General features: G+C 40.1%; 1 protein-coding gene across 1 annotated transcript in view; it reads left to right on the top strand.

The window, feature by feature from the left end:
- The window catches only part of NDUFS1 (NADH:ubiquinone oxidoreductase core subunit S1), a 33,122-nt gene extending 11,890 nt beyond the window's left edge, over positions 1-21,232 (top strand). Inside the window, exons 4-19 of the mRNA XM_030579967.1 lie at positions 1,577-1,684; positions 3,433-3,509; positions 4,098-4,179; positions 4,303-4,433; positions 5,342-5,527; positions 6,481-6,615; positions 7,117-7,231; positions 8,194-8,339; positions 9,070-9,198; positions 11,773-11,902; positions 14,170-14,330; positions 16,479-16,633; positions 17,381-17,556; positions 18,346-18,480; positions 18,661-18,733; positions 19,208-21,232. Coding sequence (XP_030435827.1) covers positions 1,577-1,684; positions 3,433-3,509; positions 4,098-4,179; positions 4,303-4,433; positions 5,342-5,527; positions 6,481-6,615; positions 7,117-7,231; positions 8,194-8,339; positions 9,070-9,198; positions 11,773-11,902; positions 14,170-14,330; positions 16,479-16,633; positions 17,381-17,556; positions 18,346-18,480; positions 18,661-18,733; positions 19,208-19,299 — 2,031 coding nt within the window. The 3' untranslated portion in view covers positions 19,300-21,232. The remainder of the gene's footprint in view (positions 1-1,576; positions 1,685-3,432; positions 3,510-4,097; positions 4,180-4,302; positions 4,434-5,341; positions 5,528-6,480; positions 6,616-7,116; positions 7,232-8,193; positions 8,340-9,069; positions 9,199-11,772; positions 11,903-14,169; positions 14,331-16,478; positions 16,634-17,380; positions 17,557-18,345; positions 18,481-18,660; positions 18,734-19,207) is intronic.
- Positions 21,233-27,636: the final 6,404 nt, after the last annotated feature.

Genomic DNA, 27,636 nt, shown 5'->3' on the forward strand with positions numbered 1-27,636 from the left:
GCACACCACTGTGCTTGGGGTTATGCTGGGGAACTGTTCAAAGGCAATAGGTAATTAGATAAAATCCTTTTTCTAATACAATATAGAAGTGTGAAACAAGAGGTTACATCTTTGGTTTTTTTCTGCGTAACTTGTATATGTTTGCTTTCCTTTACTATTTAATCTTTGTACCAGAGACTTGATATAGTTAAAAATTAACAAAAAGTTTATTTAATCAAAATGCCACATGTTCAAACTGTATGGAGTGTGTATCCCAAAGTGAGCTGGTCTAATAGAGGGAGTTGGTTCTGGGGTGACGAACCAAAGGGAACTGTCTGATTGTCTGGCTGTTAAGAACTTGGAGAGGATGGATTTGGGCAAACTCTAGACTGGAAAGCTGTTGGTGTTACCATGCAAGGAATAAGGCTGATGTAAGCCAGGGTAAGACTTTGTGCTTGTGGGCAGACTACCGGTGTCAGGGATCTGAGCACAGCATTGAGGCATACCAGTGTTACAGAGCAGGCAATGATGGAACCTCTTACTGGTCTGGATGGTCCCCAAAACGTCACAACTCCCAGATCCTTTTCTGCAGTGCTGCTACCCAGCCAGTTAGTCCCTATTTGTGCGGTTGATTTTTTTAAACTTCCTGAAAGGTGTAGTACTTTGCATTTGTCTTTATCTAATTTAATCTTGTTGACAAATTGGAGAATTAGTCAAGGTTGTTTTTAATTCTAATGTTGTCCTCCAAAGTCGCTTGTTGTCATCCACAAGTTTTATAAACATACTCTCCACTCCATTATCCAGGTCATTTAATAAAAATGTTGACTAGTTCCGGACTCAGGACAGATCCCTGTGAAACCCCACTAGAAATGTCCTCTCAGTTTGATAGTGAACCATTGATAAATGCTCTTTGAATACAGTTTTTCAAACAGTTGTACTCACCTTGTAGTAATTTACATTTTCCTAGTTTCCTTATGAGAATGTCATGTTGGGACTGCGTCAAAAGCATTACTAAATTTTCTCAGGGTTTGGGCTTCTTCTGTGAATGTCTGAGGTAACACTTGGAACCGCTGTAATCTTCCGGGCACTCAGTGAGATTATAGTGGACATCCATGTCATTGTACTGTATTGGGGTTTCTTAGGCCTGCCATCTTTCTTTATTTCATATCTTCTACCTCTTTCCAAATTCATTCTTTTTCTTCTTCCTGTAAGTCTTATTGGAGCTCTCCTCCCATGTACCTTTCTTGATATAGTGCTTACTTTCTTGTTAGTTTTTGTTACTGCAGAGCAACAAAATACAAATATTCTTTTTATTACTACAGTTTTTAACACCCTTTCTCCTTGGGCCCAGTTTTTTAAACCTGCTTTTTCCTATTACTCCCCAGCCCCTTATTTATCATTATTGACTTGCCACTCTCCCTTTTAGGCAAACTTCTGAAGCTAACGCTGCACAAGCCGAAGAGATACACTGAGCACGCACTCCGTGAAAACCAAAACAAATTTTTCATTCTTTGAGAAATTTCAGAATTGAAAATTCAGTTGAACCAAGGTCCTAAGAGGTAATTCTGTAACTTAATTTTGTTTCTTCCTTTTCTAGGCCTGTGAAAAGGTTGGAATGCAGATACCTCGCTTTTGTTACCATGATCGATTGTCTGTTGCGGGAAACTGTAGGATGTGCCTTGTAGAGATAGAGAAAGCACCCAAGGTATGTATCTTTTCAGTACTGAAATTGTATTATTTTATAAGAGTTTGCAGGACTCTACTGAAAATTTGGAGAGTGAATAATTGCAAAACAATTGCATATAATCTGGAGTTGTAATGCGGATGTTGCAAGCAGATTATTTTTCTGCGTGTATCTCCACCCCAAAACGTCATGTCCATTTGTAAAAGAATGGCGATGCTTTATTGCAGTGGTTTTCAACCTTTTTATTTATTTTTGGACCACTAAAAAAACTTTGAAGGGTAGTACAGACCCCTTTGGAAATTCAACATGTGGTCTGTGGACCCGTCATACAAGTCTTAAAATGAAAACTGACTGAACAGAACAAAGCTATAAATGTTGTACCTGCTCGGCACGGCATTTGACCAGGGGCGATGCCAACCTCTTCCCAGTGGGGGGACTGACGTGAGCCTTAGCTCCGCCTTACTACGAGGCTCTGTCCCTCTCCATGCCTTCAGAGCAGGGCGGCCAGAGAGTGGCAGCTGCTACAGGGCGGCATGGGGGGCCTGAAGCAAATTTTGGAGTGGTTATAACTTTGCAAGTCTCCCCTCCCCCCAGCACCACCCATGCATTTGGAAGGGCGCCAAACTGTGGGCTTCTGTGGTAACAACATCACTTCTGGGTTTTGACCTGTAGTGGTGGTATTTGCATTGTTTTGACTGATTAGAGAAACAAGAGTGCCTTCTGGCATCTGACACTTTATTTTCATAAGGCAAGTCTATGCTACCAACCTACGTCAATGCAGCTGCTCTGAAATAGCTGCACTGCTGTAGCACATCTGGTGAAGACATGCTATGCCTACTTGAGAGCATCTCCCATTGACATAGCGCTGGTGTGGACAGTGCTTAGGTCGATGTAACTTAAGTTGCTCAGGGAGGTGTCTTTTTCAGGCCCATGAGCGACATAATTTACATTGACTTAGCATAGACCAGCTCATAGTCACCTTTCTCAGACCTCTTAGACATAGTCTGCGCCCCCTAGGGTTCTGCATACTACAGGCTGAAAACCACTACTTTCTTGTATATCTTTCATAAATACGTTTATACTTTGTTACCTTATGAAACTCACACTGTTGCTGCAGGTGGTCATTTTGGTATACAAACTAGGGCACTGAACTTGCCCTCGACCCTGCATGGATCTAATTGAAGGATTCATAGACTTCTAGGACTGGAAGGGACCTCGAGAGGTCATCGAGTCCAGTCCCCTGCCCTCATGGCAGGACCAAATATTGTCTAGACCATCCCTAATAGACATTTATCTAACCTACTCAATCTACCTAGGATTGAGACCTACAACTTTGTCCCTGACTGAAATGGCAGTTTATTTACTAGCCCCATGTATTACTGCATTATGTGTTCCTTGAAGTCTGTTGCAAAACCCCCATTGACTTCAGTGGTGCAGGATTGAGCCCTGTGTCAAGAGCAGAACCTTTTTCAGAGTTGCATTCTCTCCATTTGGTGCAGTGTAGTTTCTTTTTCTTTTAAAAATGAACAAAATAGGTTAAACCCACTAATTAAATCAAAATTAATGATAATGGCAAAAGTTAACCACTTACATCACAGATTCTCAAAAAGAATGGGAGAGAACTTCAAAACCAAAGTCAATTATGTTTTTAATTGGGTAGGTTTTTCTGAGTTTTGTGGCAAATATGTTTGTATTTTCTATAAGATGTATGAATAATTCACTCTGCTGTAAGAGGAGATCTCCTGATGCTTTTCCTGTTATGTCTGCAGCCAGTAGCTGCTTGTGCAATGCCAGTAATGAAGGGTTGGAACATACTGACAAATTCTGAGAAGTCCAGGAAAGCAAGGTATCCACATCTGACTTCATGTAGCTGTTTGTTTTATTATTGGAAGAGAAGGCTGTGGTTTATAATTACATCGCCTAATTTAACAAATGTGCAGTATTCAGCTTTGATTTTTTTTTCATTTTTAAATAAAGGCACTTAAAGTACTGCTTTTAACTTTATTTGCAATATACTATAAAACTGTATGTAGACAGTGTTTACTTTCTAGTTAAAATTTTTAAATCTATGTCCATGCAATTCTTCCCAGTCTCTTGGCTGAGAATGCTAACAAGGGTGGTAGTGATGATCCTGGTGCTGTGATGTGGCTAGGTTATTACATAGCCATTTGATTGTAACAACTTGTAATCCCCTCCAATCTGTGGCAAACATAAAACGGTAACCTGGAGATGCAGGCCCATTTCCCATTACTATTACCCAAGTCATTCAGTTAGCCCAATTTATTGTTTTTTAAACACAAATTGGCATTTTAGTGATAACGACACTAGTGCCTGTTTTTAATGCTCTAGAGGCCTTGTCTACCATTCATAGCCTAGACTACAGGGTAAAACTGTATAATTGTGACACTAACTCTATAACTACTGACACCAACAGAGAGGGTGTAATGGAGTTCTTGCTGGCAAACCACCCATTGGACTGTCCAATCTGTGATCAGGGAGGAGAGTGTGACCTTCAGGTACAAAGACAGGTTCAATTATTTTACGCTTCTTATTTACTAACATTTGTCTCTTTAATTGTCTTCAGTGAAACTACATTTTTCAGTAACATGGGTTCAACTATTTTCTGTTACCTATTCTAGGACCAGTCAATGATGTTTGGCAATGATAGGAGTAGATTTTTAGAGGGAAAACGTGCAGTTGAAGACAAGAACATTGGCCCACTAGTCAAAACAATTATGACTCGATGTATACAGTGCACTCGGTGTATCAGGTAATGTATTTCATCTTAGTGTTATCTCCAATGGAAAATAGAATGGGGGAAAATCTATTTTTAAAATATTGATTGTTGCTAATGCATCATGAAAGATGCTAAACCAATTGCATTCAATCCTTTGTCTCTTGTGTGATTGCAACCAAGGTGCAAGGAGACATGTTGGTGTCTGATGGAGACAACCAACTGATTTCTCACAAAAACCACCAAATAACTATCAGACAATAACAACTAGAGATGTCCAAAGCAAGAAAATGGAATCAAACTCCAAATTCAGAGCCAGCCCTGTGGTTTATATTCCAGAACAGGTCCCAAAATATGAAGAGGCCTTTTCTTCAGATCTGATTTGTATGAAACTGTAGTCTCAAACAGCCATTGTCCCAAGATTGTGACTCAAGGTGACAGCAGTCTGAGACTAAAATCTCAGGAGGATAGCTTTTTAGATTTCAGCATCATTCAATTTGAACCTGAATTTTATCCAGGTATGGATCAGATACAGTTTTCTCTGCCTATCTTGTGTGAGAAATTCTGGTTACTGCTTAATTTGGCTGTATTCATACTGATAATCAAACTCCCTTAAACCAGTTGCCAGTTCCTTGAATCAGCTTTCTCCTCCCACCCCAATGAAACTCAGCAAGCTAGTATTCCTATATGTGAACTGTTGCTGGATATGTCTTCATGTTTATACAAACACAGTAAAAAGCAATTATACTATTTCCAACTATTAGAATCATTGTACTACATACATAGGGACTTTCCAATCTATTTAGATGCCTGTCCTTCTTTCCCCCCTCCCCCTTGTAGGAAAGTCTTCTTCTCTTCCAGAGACTGATAATGAAAGATAAAAAGATATTAAGAATTAATATTGATACACATTTCATTTTTTACACTTTATTTGCATCTAACAGGTTTGCTAGTGAGATTGCAGGGGTAGATGACTTGGGAACAACAGGCAGAGGAAATGAGATGCAAGTTGGCACTTATGTTGAAAAAATGTTTATGTCTGAGTTATCAGGCAATATTATTGACATCTGCCCAGTAGGAGCCCTTACCTCCAAGCCATATGCCTTTACTGCCCGTCCTTGGGAGACACGGTATGTATTTTAAGTGGTACATTGAATACAAGTTAATGTCTGTTTATCTTTCATATGCTCTTTAATATTCACCCACCATAAATATTTATGCTACTATTGTAAGAGAAATTGAAAGTGCTGTGACAGACTTAATTTTTTTGGTTTTGTTTGTCTTTGATATACGCCTCTACCCCGACATAACGCTGTCCCCGGGAGCCAAAAATATCTTACCGTGTCACAGGTGAAACCGCATTATATCGAATTTGCTTTGATCCACCGGAGTGCGCAGCCCCGCCCCCCAGAGCACTGCTTTACTGCGTTATTTCCGAATTCGTGTTGTATCAGGTCATGTTATATCAGGATAGAGGTGTAGATTGAATTCATTAAGCAATTGAGTCCTGTGGCATCTTTAAGACTAACAGATGTATTGGAGCATAAGCTTTCGTGGGTGAATACCCACTTCATCAGATGCATGTGTCTGACGAAGTGCGTCTGACACATCTGTTAGTCTTAAAGGTGCCACAGGACTCTCTCTCTATTGCTTTTTACAGATCCAGACTAATACGGCTACCCCTCTGATACTTAAGCAATTGAGTTACTTTGATACCAAGTCAATTGAATTGAGGAGTACATTCATCCTATAGATGTTGGTCATTCTAAATTAGAATGGTTTTTATCTCTAGCAATCTGGGAGGCAGGAGGATCAGAATAGTCTCTGATTTGCAGGTCTCTCTAAATTGTGCCAGTGGTTGAATATACAGTGCTTATGAAAGATCAAAGTCTATAGTCCAGTGCCTGGTGAAAGGCTGATTTACAATATGTCTTAGGAAACAAACCTTTAATGTTAGTTATCTGATAATGCTGGAAACCTACATACAGCATTTGTGACCTTTGACTAACGACTTCTATTGCTTTTTGAACAATCGCTTAACAATGCATGAGTTGTAGGTTTCTGTTCCTTTTCCTCCCCACAGAAAGACTGAGTCCATTGATGTTCTTGATGCCGTTGGAAGTAACATTGTGGTGAGCACACGGACTGGAGAAGTGATGAGGATTTTGCCAAGATTGCATGAAGACATCAATGAGGAATGGATCTCTGACAAAACAAGGTACCTATATATATGTATTGTGTTTTTAAATGGGCATTTTCACAGTGTACCAGAAATACTGACTGTAGCACTGACCTCTGAATTCTACACTTGGTATTTTAAAGGCATTGTTGGCAAAGTGAGAATTCTTATGATGCTGTAAATATACATATTAACCAACCCATGCACTAGAATTTTATATTTTGTAGTCCTTGACTGTAGTAATGTTTAAATTTTTTGTGACTGACAAATTTATTTTTATATGTTGAAAGGGGAGAGTTGAAATCATTCATTTTATTTCCATTAAAAGGTTCAACTTTTCGGTAATTTACTAGTCTGTTTCATGATAGGTTATTCCTTCCAGTTGTTTAGGATATCCGAACCAAAGGCTGCTGTGGTTTTGTTCATATTTCACTCACTCCGTAGACCTCTGCCTCACAATTAATTATATTGCCTATACTGTAAAAGCACATCTTCCTCTTAGTGTTTTTTAATAGTACTGGTTTGGCTTTCTTCATCCAGGTTTGCTTATGATGGTTTGAAACGCCAGCGGCTTATTGAACCAATGGTCAAAAATGAAGAAGGGCTTTTTGTTTACACCTCCTGGGAAGATGCCCTGACTCGTGTTGCTGGAGTGGTAAGAAATATTTGCATGTCTGTCTGTCTGTCTGTGTCTCTCTCTGATTTTTTTAAGGATATTTATGATACCTTCTGTGCAGCAGGGCAAACTACTGTACCAGTCAATCTGAATCCTAGGAAATCAAATAATGACGACTGGAGACAACCATCTACTGTTAGTCTTACTTTATAAGAATAATTTTGGAGAATTATACCTTATTAGAAGACAATTTGTTTCCACTTACCAAAATTCATAGGTAATGAAGAAATTCAGAAAAAATTACTCTTTTGAGTTCAAGTGTGGGTGGTTTGTTTTTTTTCCCCCCCCTTCTGGATTGTTTTTTAGGGAAGGTACTAGATTAGATTGCACACTAATGATTACATGAGGCTAATTTTTCTCCTCCCAATTATGCTAACTTAGTTTTAATTTAAATAAGATATTGTACTACTCCTATAGAAATTCAGGAGGAAGTGACTATTCCCCAATCTATTTACCGACATAGTGTTTATCTGAAGATTTTTTTTTTTTTCATGGAATTAAACTATGCTATCTTCCCCCTCCCAAAACAGTTACATTGTGGATTGGTTAGATCTGGTCTATAGCTTTCTCTGTGCCCCTAATTCTGCTGTTAAGATGCTGTACTGCATGAATGTTTCATTGCTCTTTAATAACTGTATCTATTCTTACACCTTTGTTGATCTGTTCTCGGTTTTGAGTACTTTGCGTGGTGGTGATGGAGAAATTGTCTACTACTAAACTGGAGTTTTTTATTTAATTTAAAAAAAAAGAAAAGATAAGTCAAAATTCTTACTTACATCATCATAGCATTTTTACAGGAGAACAGTGATGCTATCTACTTTCTCAGATGCTGTCTCTGCTTCATAACTTATCATTTGAGTGTGTGTGGGTAAGAGTGAGAATGCTTGTTTTCAGCTTTTACTTATAGATATGTCAGACAGATCTTGTTCCTCTCTGTACAGCTGCAGGGTGTCCAAGGTAAGGATGTGGCTGCGATTGCAGGAGGACTGGTGGATGCAGAAGCACTGGTAGCTCTAAAAGACTTACTGAATAGAGTAAACTGTGACACTCTGTGCACTGAAGAGGTCTTCCCTAATGCTGGAGCTGGGTGAGATAACACAGGCAAAGTTTATACTTTTTCTTAATTATGTTTTCCAATTAGAGAGTATTAATACATTCTTAGAGATCTTGCATATGAATTGTCCAGTAGCCCATGGCATATTGATAAACTATGAATCATTTCATTCTGAAATCTGCCAGGGCAGAGACATGAAGTAGAATACTAGACCACATCTAGAATATTACTGTTCTGAGTCGGCACATTAGAGTGGATGGAGGGGTAGCTTCTACAATAATAGAAATGCAAATCTGATAAATATGGGACAACTGCAGTTCAGTAGTAGAGTACAATAGCTTTTTGCCATCCCATTAGACTACTCTGCTATAAGCTGATCTCTTTAGCCAGCTTTACTTTTGTGTACTATTGTGAGAACTATATCTGTAGGGCAGCCATAATACTCTGTGTTGGTATCAACATAAATCTAGCAATGAAGTTGCATTTTCCAGTCTACGAAGGCTGAGAGCATCTTATATTGGTAGACAGCAGAAAATGTCTACATTGTAGTAACCTACGGCTACCCATCTGTAGGTGGGTGTGTTTTTGTTTTGGATTTGGTTTAGTATCCTTAGCATTGAGCATGCTCTTCTTTCTTTTTCCTGTCTGAAAAAATAATTTGGAGATTTAAGTTTACTTCACTCCAGTGTCATCTCTGCTACTGCCTTTACAACTCCTCTTGTTTTTCTGACAAAGATAATTTCTTTGTGTTCTTGTATTATAGCACAGACCTACGCTCTAACTACTTGCTTAATACCAAGATTGCTGGAGTGGAGGAAGCAGATGTCCTGCTTCTGGTTGGCACCAATCCACGCTTTGAGGCACCCCTGTTTAATGCTAGAATTAGAAAGAGGTTTGTATCTTTATGGAGATGAGGTAGTCCGTCCATACTTACAAAGTAGGGGCTAGAGCCACCCATGTACACTACTGCAGTGGAGCTCTGTGTAGGTGCAAGCATTCACTCAGGCAGATCCATTTGCAGGATGGTGTGTGTGCGCGCGTGTGTGCGTGTGTGCGCGCGCGCGCGTGTGTGTGTGCGTGCATATGCAGACCACAAGGTCTTTACCTCCCTTCCACTTCGTTGCATAGATTATATGCCAGTAACTCCCTCTTACCATTAATGGGAGTTCACATGCATCAAGGGAAGAACAGACTAACAAAAAAACTCAAATTTAATTTTTATAGAAGGTTATTGAAGTAAATTCCTAAAAGGACACTGCTTAGCACTATCAGTGCACAGAATGAAGTTTTAAAATTATTGTTGCCCTAGTAAATGTGACTTGATGACTTGTAAGAAGTGATGATATAGTTGACTTCATTGCTTGGAAAATAGGAATAAGATAAGTGATTGATCTGTCTTTGAAAATGTTTTTCAATCAGATGAAGTTTAGAACTTCATCCATTTTGATTTGGAAAAACATATATTGGATCTTAAATGTAACTCAGTTGTTTAGTTCATCCAATTTACCATATTAAATTATAGAATTTAAGAGGATTCAAGAAAAATTACATAACCTAAATCCTATATTTTATTAGTTATTAATAGAATATGCCCTGGTAGTTTTCTATAACTAGTCAACAATTGATTGGGGTAAAGTAAGCCACTAATGGCAACGTCTCTTATCTTGAGTTACACTTGCTTTTGCTCACACTTTTTTTTTTTTCTTTTTTAAATGTAAAACAATAGGTTCCACTCTCCTAATCATAGTGCCAGATTCAAAACTGTTTTATCAGTTGCCTTTGACTAGGTGTATGTTGAGGAGAATACCTTAAGTTCTTTAGAGAGAGGCAAACATACCTATTTTTGCAAATTTATGAAATATGGACAATTACATTTTTGTAAACCTTGGTTTCCTGGTAGGTTTTGTTATGCTAATTCTCCTCACTGTTTTGGGATGACCCAGTGCACTTAACTGATACTCTTTCTTTTTTTTTTTTCTTTTTTTTTTTTTTTAATAATTGATTATAAAATTTTGATAGAAAAAGGGAAATCTCTGTAACTGCATTTGGTGGAATTTTTGTATGCCTTTTTATAATTTAGTGTAATGAGAGGCTGCAAGAAACTAAAGAAATCTCTGGAGGATTGTATCTTCTTTCTAGTCTGAACTCCTCACCTGCTGCTCCCCCCACCCCAAAAGCGAGTAATCCCTAAAAAGTGCGAGGGTGAGTGCTGCCTCACAGAAATGTATAGGTTACTTTAGTTTTCCAGGAACTTGTTCCCTACTGCGTATCATCTTCACTCTCTGTGCAGTTAAGAGCTGAGCAGAAGGTCAAGCAGGAGAATATATTTAGTAGCATTCTGAGACTAAGCATATCATGGTACCAAAGAAAAATCATAGGGCCTAATGCTGCATGTACATGTGTGCAGCTGGTCCACTAAAGGCAGTGAGAGTGCTGAACCCAGAATATGTATTTTTATAGAAGTGAAACAATTCTAGTAAAAAGCTTATCTACATGGTAATCACAAAAATGCACTAAATTGTACTTATGCAGAAAAAGGTGAGAATTAAAAACAGAACTTCTGTGTAATGACAAAGCATACTGATGGAATTCTAATCATCATCACTTTCCTGGATTTGGCTAACAAGCTTTCCTGTGTCTTAACAGTACAGCCCAATCCCATTGGCCTGGGGATGTCTGAAACGTTTGAAAAACCAGGCATTCAGATAAACAGAAGTGCTATTTTGAATTTTTTTTCACTGATCTAGTCCTGCCAAGGTGCTATTTCTGCTGAAACAGAATTCGGTCTTGGGGCTGGGCTATATGAACAATTAATTAGCTGGCATGCAATTCTGCCCAGGACTAGCCTACTGCAGACTAGCTATCCGTGTGGACCGTTCTGATGCGCATTAACAGTTTGTGTTTTCATGTGCTTCTGAGATCGAAGTGCATTATAGGATCCACGTGGTCAGTTAGTCCATGACAGGCTAGTGTGGGGTAGACTTTCAGTGCAGCTTCCTGTGAACTAATTGTGTAGACGAGCCTTCAGGGTTCATCTACACTTAAAATGCTGCGGCAGCACAGCTGCACTGCTTCAGCAAAGACACTTCCTATGTCGACCAGAGGGGTTCTCCCATCAGCATAGGTAATCCAGCTTCCTGAGATGGTAGCTAGGTTGACAGGAGAATTTTCTGTCAATTTAGCGTTGTCTACATTGGGGTTAGGTTGGTTTAACTGTGTTGCTCAGGGCTGTGGATTTTCACACCCCTGAACAACATAGTTATACTGACCTAACTTTCTAGTGTAGACCAGGCCTCACTAATTGTAGATAGTGGTTTGGAACTGCTATGCAGACACAAAGTCATTGATTAGCACTAAGAGGTTAAACGAAGTTATTAACAGGGTGATCAACAGGGCTACAGAGAGGAGACGCTATGGATTTGGATGGAATTCAGGTAACTGTATTTTGTTCTTGCTATATTTCCAGCTGGCTTCACAATGATCTGCAGGTGGCCCTTGTGGGTAGTGCAGTGGATCTGACCTACACATATGATCATCTGGGAGATTCGCCACAGATACTTCGGGACATTGCTTCAGGAAAACACTCCTTCATCAAGGTATATGCTTCTTAATAATGTTCCTATTCAGATATGTCAGAATATAATTTTATCTTTCACGGGTGAAGTGTTTAAAACGGGCTGGCAACCTTTCAGAAGCGGTGTGCCGAGCCTTCATTTATTCACTCTAATTTAAGGTTTCGCGTACCGGTAATACATTTTAATGGGTTTTTTTTTTGGTTTTTTTTAAAGGTGGTCTCTCTCTATAAGTCTATATATTATATAACTAAACTAGTGTTGTGTTGTAAAATAAACAAGGTTTTCAAAATGTTTAAGAAGCTTCATTTAAAATGTTGGTCTTACGCCGCTGGCCCACTCAGCCCACTGCTGGTCTGGGGTTCTGTTCACCTAGGCCGGCAGTGGGCTGAGCGAGGCCTGCGGCCAGGACCCCGGCTGACAGGGGTCCGTCGGCCAGAACCCCAGAGACCAGCAGCGGACTGTGCGGGGCCGGCAGCCAGAACCCAGAGAGCTGGGGGTGGGCTGGAGTCGAGGCTGGGAGCTGGAGGTGTCAGGGCAGAGGGGGGGCTAGGTATGGGTGGGGGTGCCAGAGTCAGGGCTAGGGTTGGGCTGGGGGGGGGGGATGAAGGAGTCGAACAGAGGGCTGGGTGTGTATGAGGGAGGTACAGGGCTCAGGTCAGGAACCTGGGGGGTGTGCGGGGCTCAGGGCAGAGGGCATGGTGTGTGTGTGGGGGGGGGGGAAGGTCGGGGGTCAGGGCTCAGGGGAGAGAGAGAGCTGAGTGACTGCCCCCTTAAGAACTCCCAACCCCACTGCTCCTTGTCCCCTGACTACCCCTTCCTGGGACCCCTGCCCCCCAGGACCCCCCCCCACCATCTGAGCCTCCCTGTTCCTTGTCCCCAGCCTGGACCCCTACCTGTCCCCAGACTGCCCCGTCCCTTATCCACACCCCTATCCCCAAACAGACCCCTAGGACTCCCATGACCCATCCAGCCGCTCCACGCCCCCTGACAGGACCCCCAGTACTCCCAACTCATACAACCACCCCAGCTCCTTGTCCCCTGACCACCCCCTCCAGAGATCCCCCCACCCTAACTGCGGCCCCCCCCCCAGACCCTCCTTGCTCACGATCCCCTGACTGCCCTGACCCCCATCCACCCGCTGCACCCTCACAAACCCGGGACTCCCATGCCCCATCCAGCCCCCGCCCCTAGCCACCCCTCTCATCCAACCCACCCTGCTCCCTTTCCCCTGACTGCCCCCACCCCTTATCCAACACCTCCAGCCCTGGGCCCTTTACCTTGAGGCTCCATGGGAGAGCACAGCCATGACCCTCGGAGTGCTGCACGCGGCAGCAGCATGGCTCCAGTTGAGCAGGGAGCGTGTCTGCCTCCCCGCTGAGCCAAATGCTGCCCCGCCAGAGCGCGCAGCCCCAACTCCAAGAGCGCTGCACGCGGCAGCAGGGTTCCAGGGGAGGGGAGAAGGCAGGGGGAGGGGCCGGCAGCTTGCTGCGCTCGGTCTGGCGCTCCGGCCTGGGAGCGCAGACCCCGCAGCTTCCTGTTCCCGCAGAGTGGGGCCATTTTCCCACCCTGTGTGCACAGCTGTGTTTCTGCTCCCTGCCCCTTCGGGGGGAGCAGAGGGCAGAGGAGAGTGGGCTGGGCTGGGCAGGATTTTTAATGGCATGCTGGAATCCCAGCAGGCTCCAGCGTGCCTTTAAAAATTGGCTCGCGTGCCGTCTTTAGCACATGAGCCATAGGTTGCCAACCCTTGGTTTAGAAGCTGTTTTGGAGAGCGGTTTCATAACATTCACGGATGTAGGAATGGTTAACAAGCAGGGATTCTCTATAAATTGTTTAATATGCTCACCATAAAGCTGATGTTTGAAAATTCTTTCCAATGAGCGAAACTGAAATGTTCATGATCGTAAATCTCTGGCACATGTCCTCTTCTGGGTGAGCTGAGTTGTCCCTTCTAGCCACTGCTGTTTCCAGTTAAACAATTTCTAGCTGGAAAAGGCCCAGAACAACATTGCTTAGGTCGAGATAACATAAGTTTTTGCTATAGCAACATCTGTAGGTTTTTTGCTAGAGATAAAATAGATTGATCATTTCAAAGCTGCAGCTCTGCTTCCTTGAAAGGATAGTGTTTAAAAACACTGGATTTGTATTCTTTCGTGTTCCATACTACTGTAACACAATTCATAAATCATTTCTTGGCAATCCTGTTTTGTACCAAAATTCAATGTCACTGCCTTAGAATGAGAAGTCGTTCTTTTTTTAAATTTTTGTTTTGATTTTTTTTTTCCCCTCAGGTCCTTAACCAGGCCAAAAAACCAATGGTGGTGGTAGGCAGCACAGCACTTCAGCGCAGTGATGGAGCAGCTATCCATGCTGCTGTTTCTACCATTGCACAAAATGCTAGGACAAAAAGTGGAGTTGGTACTGACTGGAAAGTTATGAACATCCTTCATAGGTTCGCTCTACAGCATTTCTACAGCCTTTCTGCTTTATCTAACCTGTGGTGTATATTAAACTCTTTATGCCAAGTATGAAGACTTTTCTCAGTACAAACACATGGGTTCTAGCCTGCCAAGGCTCATATGTGGAATAAAGCAGCACTTAAAACTAAGAGACACAATATAACCTAGCAGAAAAGCTTCCATAACCTCTGTTTCATGATTTAGCAAGCTAGCCACTGGGACTGTTGGCACAGAGGCAAATTTTGGGTTTAGAATATGAGAGGGGTTAACAATGTAATACCCTGTTGTGCTTAGGAGGACATACAGAAAACCAGTGCTCTTGGTAAGCAAGTACTGTTTACATAGAGGAAAGGCAGAATATCAATAGTGCTTAAGAAGACGGTTAATTAATACTTCTCCTGCATTGTATAGTTCTTCAGGTAAGATTTTTGTCTTTTTGAATCAAGTGGTCTAACTAGATTAATGTCCCCTGTTAACCAGATGTATTCTTTTGCACTTTGATATTAAAAGATCTGGAAATTATCCAGATAATCTTTTAAACTACTTATCAAGATGATTCCTGCTAATGAGCCTGGTTTTGCTATCAGGAACAAACTGCCGCTTAGGATGACAAGAACCCTAGTTCAATCTTTTCCTTTCTCTGCTTAAGACTGTAACTGAGATACTTTAAATCTGAAAAACCTACGTGTCAATGTCTATAAAGGAGAATTATCTTGAGTGAAGTTATTCTTTTACACGAGTGTAAATCTTGGGAGAGTAACTCCATTGAAGTCAATAGACTTACACCGGTTTAACGAGGCAAGAATTTGGTCTGCTGAATATAAATTAAATATAAAACACTGCTATCGAAGAGAGAAAATTCACATTAAAATATTGATGAAACAAAAATAAGTCAGTCTTGCCAAACACTGCATTTAAAAAGGCATGTAGTATGAGGTATCTTTGGGTAGTCCCTTCTGTATTAAGACTTCCATACACGTACTGTAGAAATCATAAGAAAGTTCAATCATAAAGTTTAGGTGCCCCAACAAAAGTTGGATTTTAATTGTAGAAGATAAACTTATTATTTATTTATTTATTTATTTATTAATTATTATTTATTATTTGTAATGGGCTGGAGGGCACTCAAAAGGGCTCAAGGGTCTAAAGGTCAGTTTCTTTGTTTTTAAACCCAAAGTATTTGGAAATTCCATATAGGGATCACTGGATGGAGGACAAGCTGTGCATTTTTCCAAAAGGGGTAGCAATGTTAACACAACCTCCAAAACTGTCCAAAAAAAATTACTGATCCAAGCTTAAATCTATTTTCCCAAGCATTACCCTGTTAACAAAAAAAGCAAACCTAATCTCCTCCTCCTCATGGGTGAGTAGATTAATGCAAGGCTGCATTAATGGGACAGAGTCAACTTAACTTAAAAATAGTGTTTTTCTTTGTGAAATGTTTGCCTATTATTACAAGTAACACCTAATATTACTATAAGTGTATAAGCAGACTTTTTTTTTTCCTTTCTCCAATTTAATATATTTGACAACACTGTATGTAGCAAACATGACATTTTGCAGATGTACTGCAGAAACTCTTTAACTAGGGCTGGCTAGAAAATAAGAATTCAGTTGTGAAATGTTGGTTTTGACCCTTTTTTTTTGTCCCACATTGGGACAAGACCGATCTTTTGCTGAATTTTTTGTACACGGTTTTGAGCCACACTCCAGAATAGCCAAAAGCCCAGTGGTCAGGATACTCGCCTGGGATGTGTGGGAAACCCAGGTTTAAGTCCCTGCGCTGCCTGATCCAGGAGAGAGACTTGAACCTAGGTCTCCCATATTTCAGGTGAGTGCTCTAACCAGTGGGGTGTATCTCTCTGGTTATGACCTAGACGTGAGAGACTTTACTAACAAAAGTCATCAAAACTGACTTATTGATTAGTTGAAATACACCATTATTTTCCAATAAATGTTTAATCAAATTTCAGATCAGCATTACTTTTAACTGTTTTTTTTTTTTTTTTTTTTTTTTTAAAGGACTAAATGTCAAATTGAGATGTATGCCCCTTTTTAAATATTTCAGAGTTGAAAAGGAAATGCGGGCGGAAGAGAACCTGACACTTATTATTCTGTAATAAGTCTGTCTGTCCTTGCAGGGTTGCAAGCCAAGTAGCTGCTTTGGATCTGGGTTTCAAACCAGGAGTGGATGCAATCCGGAAGAACCCTCCCAAAATACTATATCTTTTGGGGGCAGATGCAGGCTGCATAACACGTCAGGATTTGCCAAAGGATTGCATTATCATCTATCAGGGTAACTAGAACAAATCATTCAAGAAATACTGCCTCAAACAATCTAAACAGTAGGACATAATTATGAATATTACTTTTTGACAAATTCTTTCCTCCCAAGTTTAATTTTTATCATCAGCTCTAGCGCAAAATATTTTTAAACTTAATGTGCTCACACGGCACTGACATTCCTCCTTCTTACCCCTATTGGGAAATGGAAAAAATGTTTGAACTTAACTGCTGCAGGGTGTAGTGACTATTTCATATTTTAGGAAAACAAACCTTCTGGTGGACAGGATACCTGGGGTTATTGACAAAAAAATACGAACTGGTTTACCCTCTGGATCATGGTGTCAGATCTACTAGTGGAAGGCTGTTCTCATTCCAGTCCATGTCACAAAAGCAGTAATTACCAGCGATCTCTAGAAACCTTAGCTGAGACTGCTGCAACCTACAGCAGTCTCAGCTAAGGCCAAGAATCGAATAGATATGATAGTTCAGTCTCCATTTTTGACACTGGTTGTGGTCCAATTAGGCTGCTTATATTATAGACAACTAGGACTTTAATCTCTAAGGCTGTCAGTCTTTCCAGAACACTAAATTTACTCAAGCACAGGTTCAGAAGAAAAATTCCTTTTCAAGAGGAATACAGTAGTTCTAATGTGTTCATACATAATTCCTCTTGAATTATGCTTACTGATGCCTTATAGTTATTCCTGTGTAAGTTCTGATAGGAAGCTGACTTTCCTCTTCTCATTTTTTTCCTCAGGACATCATGGTGATGTGGGCGCTCCCATGGCTGATATTATTCTCCCGGGAGCAGCTTACACAGAGAAATCTGCAACGTATGTGAACACTGAGGGCAGGGCCCAGCAGACAAAAGTAGCAGTAACACCTCCTGGCATGGCAAGAGAGGACTGGAGAATTATTAGAGCCATCTCTGAGGTGCTGTAACTGTATTAGAAATTGAAACCTCTAGTAGAATCTACATGGAGCTTGGAAACTGTTTACAGAATCTTTTTAGAATGCAGATTTGTGTTCAGGATTGTGGGTATAAAGTCTCATGGAAGTATGTGTGGGACTGAATTAATATGAAGCAAGACTGCCTTTAATGATATCTGTGGGGTAAATGGGATTGTGTTTTCCGCTTAGAGATTTTGACATTATTGTAGCTTCTAGATGTGCTGTGAGAATGTACAATAGATGATTCTTAACTGCAGCAAATTCTGTTAGCCAAGGCAGGATTCCCTAGAGCACCTGGAAGACAAACTGGGGGCATGCTTTACTGCTTCCCAGAAAAGGAACTGTGTGGGTCCCCTGAGAGTATGTGTGCTGATAACATCTGGTAGGGCTGAACACATCCTAACTGGTTCTAGGAGATACAGTTTATCAACCACAGTCTTAGTGCTGTCCTGAATGCTGTAGAGAGATCTGACGTTACTGTTTCCATGGGAAAAGAGAAGCCACGCTTCTGTCCTTGTGCTTCCTGTCTTCCTTGGGTAACAAACGGACTCTAGCTCTTAATATTCAGAGAACTTAATTACTGGCATCAAGAGATCAACATAATACGTTGCAAATTAAGCATAGGACCACCACTTTAGTCATTCACTCCTCAAATTAGTGTAGCTTTTCTTCCTGCGTCCTTGTAGATGTTTGAGTTAATGTTTTAAATACTTAATATGTATTGGCCAGAGGACTAAATTTTGATGGAGTCTTGTGGCTTTTTTATTAAAGCTAACTGGTGTGACCCTCCCTTACGATAACCTCGATCAAGTAAGGAACAGATTGGAAGAAGTTTCTCCTAACCTGGTCCGATATGATGATGTAGAGCAAGCTAACTACTTCAGCCAGGCGAATGAGCTCTCCAAGGTATTGAACGTTTAAATTACGAGCATCAAGCTATGTAAGAGGCTTGCTTATATGTCCTAGTAAATACACACTGCACTGTACAGCAGGAGAGCCTAGTCAAACAAGTACTGTGGTAACACAGTCCTGCCTCACAGGTGACTGCTTAATCTCCTAATATACCTTCTTTCTTTTCCATTGCAGTTAGCGAATCAGCAGTTGCTTGCTGACCCTCTTGTTCCACCTCAGCTCACAATTAGAGATTTCTATATGACAGGTATGTGGTCACAGCCTTACTTGATGAAAGTAGAATTTTATTAACTCATCTCACTCTTTTTTAGCTTTGCTGTGTTATTTCATTAGAGCTACGCTGTAACACACAGCTGCATAATTAACTAATTCTAAAGGAGCTTCCAGAATATTAAGACCCCCTTAAAGGGACACCATGCTTTTGTCTGGAAAACTTTGTACGTACTGTTCTTACCTGAAACATCTAAGATCAGAGGGCTGAATACCACAGACCTGTAATCCTTATTCAGCCAAAATTTCCCAGTGAAATCAATGGAAACTTGTATGAGTAAGGTCTGTAGAATTTGGTCCTATATCTTCAACTAAGTGCGCGTGGGTTTTTTATATTCCCCAGATGAAGACTTTTAGTAAACCATGGGGTTTTATGACTTTAGGTCTCCCTGTGGGTCTATTGGTTGTGTTCTGAAATGAACACTCAACACCAAAATAAATGTCTTTGCAGATCCAATCAGTAGAGCATCCCAGACAATGGCCAAGTGTGTGAAAGCAGTCATTGAAGGTGCTCAGGCAGTAGAAGAGCCATCCATCTGCTGAAGAATGTAATCACACAGCTACCAAAATCCATCAGATATTCTAGTAATATGTTGGTATGACAAACTTTCAAAAACAATTATTTGATGGTGGTACACTTTATGTTCACATCTTCCTGAAAACAGTTCAGATCGCCTAATCTTGGGCTATCAGTGCGCTTGGAAATTAAACACAACACTCAATTTACTGGACCTAAAAAAATATGCATACAGTGATTAATTGTGTACAAACATGGTAGATTATTAAAATCAGTTTATTTCCTATGTAAATGGTTTGTATGGCTTGTGATTCTCTTACATAAAAAATAAAGATTTAAACAGAAATCTTAAACAAGTTTTTAATGTGACAAAAATTCTGGAAACCAATCTTTCACTTCCAGTGCACCTGGAAATCTCAATTATTTGATACTTTTTAAACATCCCTTGAAGTTGCAAAGATTCTGCCATTATGTAGAGAAGGTAGAACCCAGGTACTACCACCCTGAGTGACACATCTCCTTTCTCTTCATTCAAATACACCCATTTACAACTCTCAGTGCTAAGAACTAATAGGTTTGCTGATGCTTGTATTCTTTCATTTGGTCAAGATAGGAAAATACTTTACTTGCAAGAAATAGACTGCATGCCATACAGATTTTATCAGTGATGCCTTTCTTAGGTAAATTGCTCTCTATTTAGAAAAAGTGGAAAATTACCAAAACAAAAAACAAGCCCTCAAAACAAAACCTAAATCTTACCATGAGGGAGGTTGCAATAGTTAGACAAGGGGCTCATTACTAGAGTACTTTTAAATCTGGACTTGATCTCTTTTCTCCCTGCTTTACTCCATTCTGTTATAGAAGCAATAAAAGAGGTAGCTTCAGAGTGACTTCAAGTGTTAATTCACATCAACTTAAAAGAAGCCCCAAAAGCTGCCAGTTTGCAAGGTAAAGAAAGGAGAGTTTGCACTATCTGAAAATGTTCATTAAATGTGTCAAAAATCAATAGCATGCTAATTTATTTTGAAATCACTTTAAAAAAATAAAAGATTGCAATTAGTGATTTTCTGCATACTTCAAATTCAGTCTTGGACTGAGTACCACCAGTATCTTGGCTGACAAAATATTGTTACAGGCAAAGTTCTTGAAACTCTGAAAGGCATTTGCAGCAGTTTTGGCATAAAGTTCAGTAGCCTATCCTGCAGTTTGCTATGTGCAGACTGAATTGCTTTCAAAGGGTATGGCTACAGGGGGATAAAACCCCCTAAACATTGATGGGTAGACATTCAGACTCAGGCTGGAGCCTGAGCTCTGAGACCCTCCACCCTTCCAGAGTCCCACAGCTCAGGCTTGAGCCTGACTCTGAATGTCTACATTGCAATTTTTAGCCCAGCAGCCTGAGCGCTGAGATCCTGAGTCGGCTGACCTGGGCCAGCTGCAGCCATGCCATGGGGCTTTTATCCTCATGTAAACATATCTTTATAGGCATAGCTTTATATTCTTTGAGCCAAAGGTAGAATCATGTTAGTTAGGTAGTAAGTCTCAAACTATTGCATCATGAGACACTTGCTATATTCATCTGGAGTGGGATTTTTCAGTCACGTAAGCGACTTTTGAAAATCTCATCCCTTGCTCCTGTAGTATGTAAACTTGTAAAGGTTCTAAGCCTTTAAATTTGAAGATAATCGTCTGAACATGACTGTATGTAGTGTTAGCTTAGAATAAAACAGCTCTAGGAAAGGCCCCATCCTGATGCTCAAAGCCTGATTTTAAAAAGGAGGTAACTTTACATTGAGTTGCATGTTTATATTGCATGTGTAAATGGACAACCAAAGGGCAGATATAAGTGATTATGAGTGTCCTATGTCTTTCCCTGCCAAGTGAATGGCTTTATAACATAAAGCTGTGTTCTGCCCATAATCTTTGAAGCAGTCACCAATAAAAGCTCTGCTGCCTGTGTTCAAATGTTTTAATCGTTTCTCTTCCTCCCCTTGTTCTTTCTTTCTTGCCTCCTGCTTTTTACCTCTTAAAATGATTTTTGGGGTGCGTTTCAGTGAGACATGTAGAAATGCATTGAAATGCCTATTTCCACTGTCACAAATGGTGGCAGCTCCTGAGCTATGTAATGTGCATCAGCTGCTACAACAAGAAAATTCCCTATTTTACAGGTGTGAAATGTGGCTTTTTTGTAAAGGAGGGAGGGAGAGAAAGCACACACCAAACTGGTAAATCCTACAGTTGTTTCTAACTCAAACATATCAGAAGATACAGTGTAGAAGGATACAGCCAAGGTCTAGTAAAATTGAAGTACCTAGTGCTCCTCAGTTGCTAAGGAAGCATATAGCTCTTAGCATTATAGGGACAGGATTGGATTTAAAATGTATCCCTTGTTTTCCTAATACTGATGTGACAGTTTGGACTCCCAGGGGTGTTATCTGATGTGCTGAGATACCATTGAGTCTACCCATTCTACCAGCATGGGCCCCCTTTAACTTGTCTTGCTGAGCCAGGCTCTTAAAACCTCCTCTAACACATGCACAAGCATGGCCACAGCCAGCTGCAGATCAGTTTTGGAAAGACTCAGCTTAAGGGACCTGCTCCAGGACTCAGATGTCCACCTCCCTTGGAGTACAGACTCAAAGATATATTATTAAATCCACCTCCTCCCTCAGAGTGGAAGAGGGATGTGCACACTTCACACACCCCCCGCCAGTTAGAAATTGCATAAACTGGGTTATATTATAAACCAGAAACAAACTTATTGACTATAACAGGTGTATTTTAAATAGCTAAGGAGGTAGCAGACAGAACCAGGCTGATTGTTAAGAAAATAAAACAGAGCATGCAAACTAAGCTTAATACACAAAAGAAACTGGTTACATGGGAGTTCCCACCCTAAATGTCATTCAAACAATCTTTGCAAGCCAGACACCCTTCCAGCCTGGGCCCAGTTCTTCCCCCTGTTCAGTTAGTTGTTTCTAGCAGTCATCTTGGGTATGGTAGCAGGGGAGAACTGATGACCAGAATTACCTCACTCCTCACCCTTAAATAGGATTTGCATAAGGTGGGAGTCCTTTGTTTCCCTATTTTGATCCCCCTTCCCTTATAGGGGAAAGTTACAAGAAGTGTTTTAATATCAGGTGACAAGACCACCTGACTCTGTAGGATTACAGTGTCCATGAGTGAGGGGCAGTATGGAGGGTCCACAGGAAGGCCAAGCTTTTCACAGTCCATTGTCCTTGCTGATGAGCCATCCGCCCTGTCTGGCTTTTTCATTGTGGTACCTGAAGTGTCAGCAGTAGGCATCACCCAAAGCAGCATAGTTGAAATACAGATACATAGTCAATATTCCTAATTTCAGATACATAAATGATACATGCATACAAACAGGATAATCATATTCAGTAAATCATATCTCACATGAGCCATCTTGCCTAAAGTATCTTGTGTCATTCATATCGTAAGCATATTTTCATAACGAATATGGAATGACATGTAACAACTGATATTTAAGGGAAATAATTTAAATCAATCTAACTTCACCATTTGTTCTATTTTGCATTTCATAGATGATAGCTTCAGTAATTACATTGTAATTGGTTCAGTAATTGGTTAGGTCACTTTCATACACAATACCAATACTACCATGTGTGGGAAACAAAACTGCAATAATCTTAAATTGATTTCTCTAAATATTGTGTGTGTGAATATGAAACAAGAATTTAACCAATAGAAGTACTACTTTTACTACCATGCTGCAATTTAGAGATTGCAAGGTTATTTTACTTAAATTCTCCATCAAAATTTAAAAAATGAAAATATTTCTCAATAGTTTGTAAAGATTAGTTTAGGTACAAACTGAAGATTTGTTTAAAAATAGTCTCTTTAAACACTACAAAAATTTAACTCAATGTTGCAAACTCTTAAGATAGTTGAAGCTTTCCTTTAAAGTGCTAGCTCATGGAGATGTGATTATGAGACTATCATCTTTCATTAGAAAAAAGTTTCCAGTGTTATGGATAGAGAAAAGCATGAAAATATGAACTCTAGAAATTCAAAACTAAAACTTTTTTTTTTTTTAAATCACTCGATTTTAGTATTTTGAAGTTGGCAATCCTAGTTTGGTTCTCAAACTAGCTCTGTTCCTGATTTTCTCTCATCTTCAGAATAAAACATTGAAAAAGAAGCAATGGGGTACTGGTGTGGAGAGAACTGGATGTCTCAAAGTAGTCTGCAGTTCTAGCAGATCCTGGCAATTACAGGCCAGTAAGCCTAGCTTTAATAGTAGGCAAATTGGTTGGTTGAAACTATAGTAAAGAACAGCATTCTCAGACACATAGATGAAAGTGATATGTTGGGGAAAAGTCAAAAGGGCTTTTGTAAAGGGAAATCATGCCTCGCCAATCTATTACAGTTCTTTAAGGTAGGCAACAGCCATGTGGACAAAGTTGATCCAGTGGATATAACGCAGTAATTAGGAGTATGGAACAGCTTCCCTATGAGAAGAGACTTAAAAAGACAAGGCCTGTTCAGTTTAGAAAAGAGATGACTAAGGGGGATATGACAGGTCTATAAAATCATGAATCTTAAGTTTCTCTATAAGGAAGTTTTACTTACCTCCTCATAAACACAAGAACCAGAGACTCGTCCACTCACATTAATAGGAAGCAGATTTAAAACAAAAACCTAAGTAAGTACTAACACAACACACCTTGCCTGGTGATATTGCAAGGGCCAAAAGTATAACTGGGTTAAAAAAATTAGATAAGTTCATAGAGGATAGGTCCATCAATGACTGTCAGTCAAGATGGTCAGGGACAAAACCTCACATTTTGGGTGTCCCTTAACCTCTGACTTCCAGAAGCTGGGACTGGACAACAGGGGACAGATTAATTGATAAATTGCCCTGAAGCATCTGGCATTGGCCACTATCAGAAGACAGCATACTGGGCTAGATGGACCATTGGTCTTACCGAGTATAGTTATTGTTATGTTCTAATTAAAAAATCATAGAAGCAAAATAAATAGGGGTTTCTTAATTAGTTATGCAACCCACTCTGTAACAGCCAGAAACATGTTAATACTGTGCAGCAGTTTGAGGCACTAAGAGTTGGGATATGTCTCATTTAATCTTTTTTTTAGAAATGCTTTTGCTGGCTAACAGAGCTGGAAGACACTACATTTCCCAGAATGCAGCATCTGCATTTCCTGTCTGCTGATCTTGCAGGAGCAGCTTTACCTGTCACATGACCAGTTGTGCTTTAGTAGCCTAGCTCTGCCTTTCTTTTTATGCGTATGCTCATCTGTCCAATAGTCAAACACCTCTTCCCCCACCAAATCATCAGGTAAATGCAGTTATCTGTGATTTTAGACAACATATTTGGGGGGTTAGGGGAGAACCTGCCACATTTCAAATTTCTCCCTCGTGGCCTTTTCTGCACTAGGAATAGAATAGGTGTATTGCTAACAGTTTGTTGTTTTCCAATGAGTTTGCAGGTTGAGCTAAATACTAGGCTCCCTCAGTCTTTAACTGGCCCGCTAACTTCCAAAAATTACAAACAGCTCTGGTTTCACTAGCATTTTATCTTGAGCTAAGAACACACCTTTTTTCCTGTATAGACAGAGCCTGTAAGGCTGAAGGAAAGATGTACTTAGGAAAAGGCTGAGAAGGGTTTGAAGGTAGGTAGGTTGGATTCTAGTACTCTGAGGAAAAGGAGGTTTTTCACCCTCCCACAGTTACTTCTGCAGCAGGCTGTGTCTGTGTCAAAGTGTGAGTAAGTTGAATGAGAAGTATTCTAAACAGGAAAAATATAGATGAGTAAACTCACTCACCAAAGCCTTCCCTCAGTCTTCTTCCCAAAAGAGACAATGCAAACTCCCCCTAGCTCAATGGTGAGAGGCAGCAAAATGCCACCTCAAACTCCAGACACATGCCCGACACAGTGTTTGCAAGAGGGCCTAGCTAACCCACAGCAAAAACACTCTCTTGAGAGAGAGAAAACATTTTCTTAACATTAGTTCCTAGTGTTGGCTTCTGAATCTATGTAAGCAGATGAAGTCACATAGGATGGAAAGGAGGGGGCTGAAGACTGAGCCCTGAGGGCCACGGTCACAAAGAGGGCAGGAGGAAGAACCATTAAATGATATGCTGAAATAGTGGACAGATTGACAGGAGAGGAACCAAGAGAGGCCGGGGTATAAAAGCCAAAGAAAGACAGCATCAAGGACTGAGTAAGGAGTGTCAACAGTACATGAGACTCAAGGCCTTCACTTATTAATAGCCTTAAGGTATTAATACACCAGGACACATTTTTAATCCAAGTGGCCATTGAATGATAATTTCTGAACACAAGTTGTTATGTCATGTCATTCAGAGTAGTTCCTATTGGCATAAAACAGTCTTTTACATGCAGGTCTTTGGAGTGGAGCAGCTCCGGAGCAGTGGAACTGCAGGTTTTTGCCTGGAGCTGGAGCAGAGCCGGAGCACAGCTCCAAAGCCCTGTTTACATATGTAGATTACCTTCACCTCCAACTATCTGCATACAACACCAATGAAATGCAGGGGTGGAGGGATATAGGTTGCTATTGCACAGCACTACAGTGGGGAGGAAGGCAATATTTTGCTCAAGGACAAGCCTCCTGCTCTTCCAAAATGTGTCTTTTTAAGAGCTATGTAGTGCAGAGTGGATGTTCAAGATTTTGTCCAAAGACACTACATGGTATATTACATGGTGCAACAATCTGTGTCCTTTGAAATTGTGGAATTCAGTCAAACTTGTGGTTCCAAGGAATCCAGATATTTAAAAGTAGATGCTTTTACTTCCTGAAAATTTAGTCTTAAATATTTTCATGACTGGGTAGTAGCTTAGGAGTCTGTGTGGAAAGCTTGATATTTATGTACATGCTTTATGCATGCATCCATAACCAATAAATCTGCTACTAAATAATATATTTTCTTCTGGCTCCACACTCATCGATTCTGCTACAGTGCAACAGTGTCTAAAGCTGAGAAAGCCCTGAAGACTCTGAGGCCTTTCCCTGCTCAAACCTGCTTCCATTAAAACGGTCATTACGAGGCAGATAGTAATTACTTAAACTGAAAACAGTTCTCATGTAATTCCTTGAAAACACCCTTGTTAGAGGGGCTTGGGGAAGTGGAATACACATTTAAGATCAAGAGAGATTCCAAAATTTATTTTAGTATTCTAATCCAGTTTTGAGCATGCTTAAATACAACTTCAGAGGAAATTAATATTTCCTTCAAATTACTTTCTTCTTGTCACCCTTCCCTACACCTGTTGGAATTAGCATATAAATGAAAAACAAGTGCATCCAGAGGACAAATCCAGTTAAGAACAGAAAACTTTGACCCAGATCCTCAAAGGTATTTAAACTCCTAGCTTCCATTAATTTCATTCCAAGTTAGGAGCCTAAATATTTTTGAGGATCTAACAAATAACCCATAAAAGGGACCATTAAGGTCTGGCCTCCTAGAACCTGGCTACTGCTCATGCTTTCAGACATACACCAATCTCTTAACAGCTTATGATGAAATTTCCCTTATAGGCAGTTTGCTATATAATGGTCTATTATGGAGCATCCCCTGAAGCATCTGGTATTGGCCTTTGTTAGTGACAGAATATTGGACTAAATGGGCCAGGCACTTTACCCAATATGGAATTCTGATGTTCCTAATTTGCAATAATGACAGAACCATCCACTGTGAATGACTGAAATTTATGATTTAATGAATAGTTGAACTAATTGAATAAAAAAACCAAACAGGATAAATAAGGAAAAGAATGTCATTTATTAATTTCAGTGATTGTAATTTATGAAATATCAATACATTTATACAAATGTACTAGTAAATACATTAGTATATTTTGAATTACAAAATGGAAGTTTTACTAACAGGAGACCTCATTACAGTGTTGTCTTATGATTTTATTACCTTGTTTATTTTCAATTCACAAAAGTCCAATAGATGCCCACCCCATGATCGGGAAGACATTAAAACACAGTAGTATACACACTATTACATCTCTGCTGAGATTTAGGGGGACATTGCTAATTTTTTTTAATGTGCATTGATTAATGAAGTGCAGATTAGCGAGGCTCTACTTAATGTTTTGATAACTATTCAATTAATTCAATTATGTGAAAATTAGAATGTAGGCCTACTCCCAAGTGGTTACACAGTTAAGTTCTAAGAGCTTGATCCTCCCATTGAAATCAATATCAATGGAATAGGATCAAGACTTAATAGCTGACGGACGTGCAGTGCACTAATTCTTTTCTCTGTTTCAGTCTGCCACTTCATTTGGTCGTAATACAAAGCCCAACAAAATGAGCGGAAATAA

Source organism: Gopherus evgoodei, chromosome 11, assembly GCF_007399415.2.
Source record: "Gopherus evgoodei ecotype Sinaloan lineage chromosome 11, rGopEvg1_v1.p, whole genome shotgun sequence".
NCBI lineage: Eukaryota > Metazoa > Chordata > Testudines > Testudinidae > Gopherus > Gopherus evgoodei.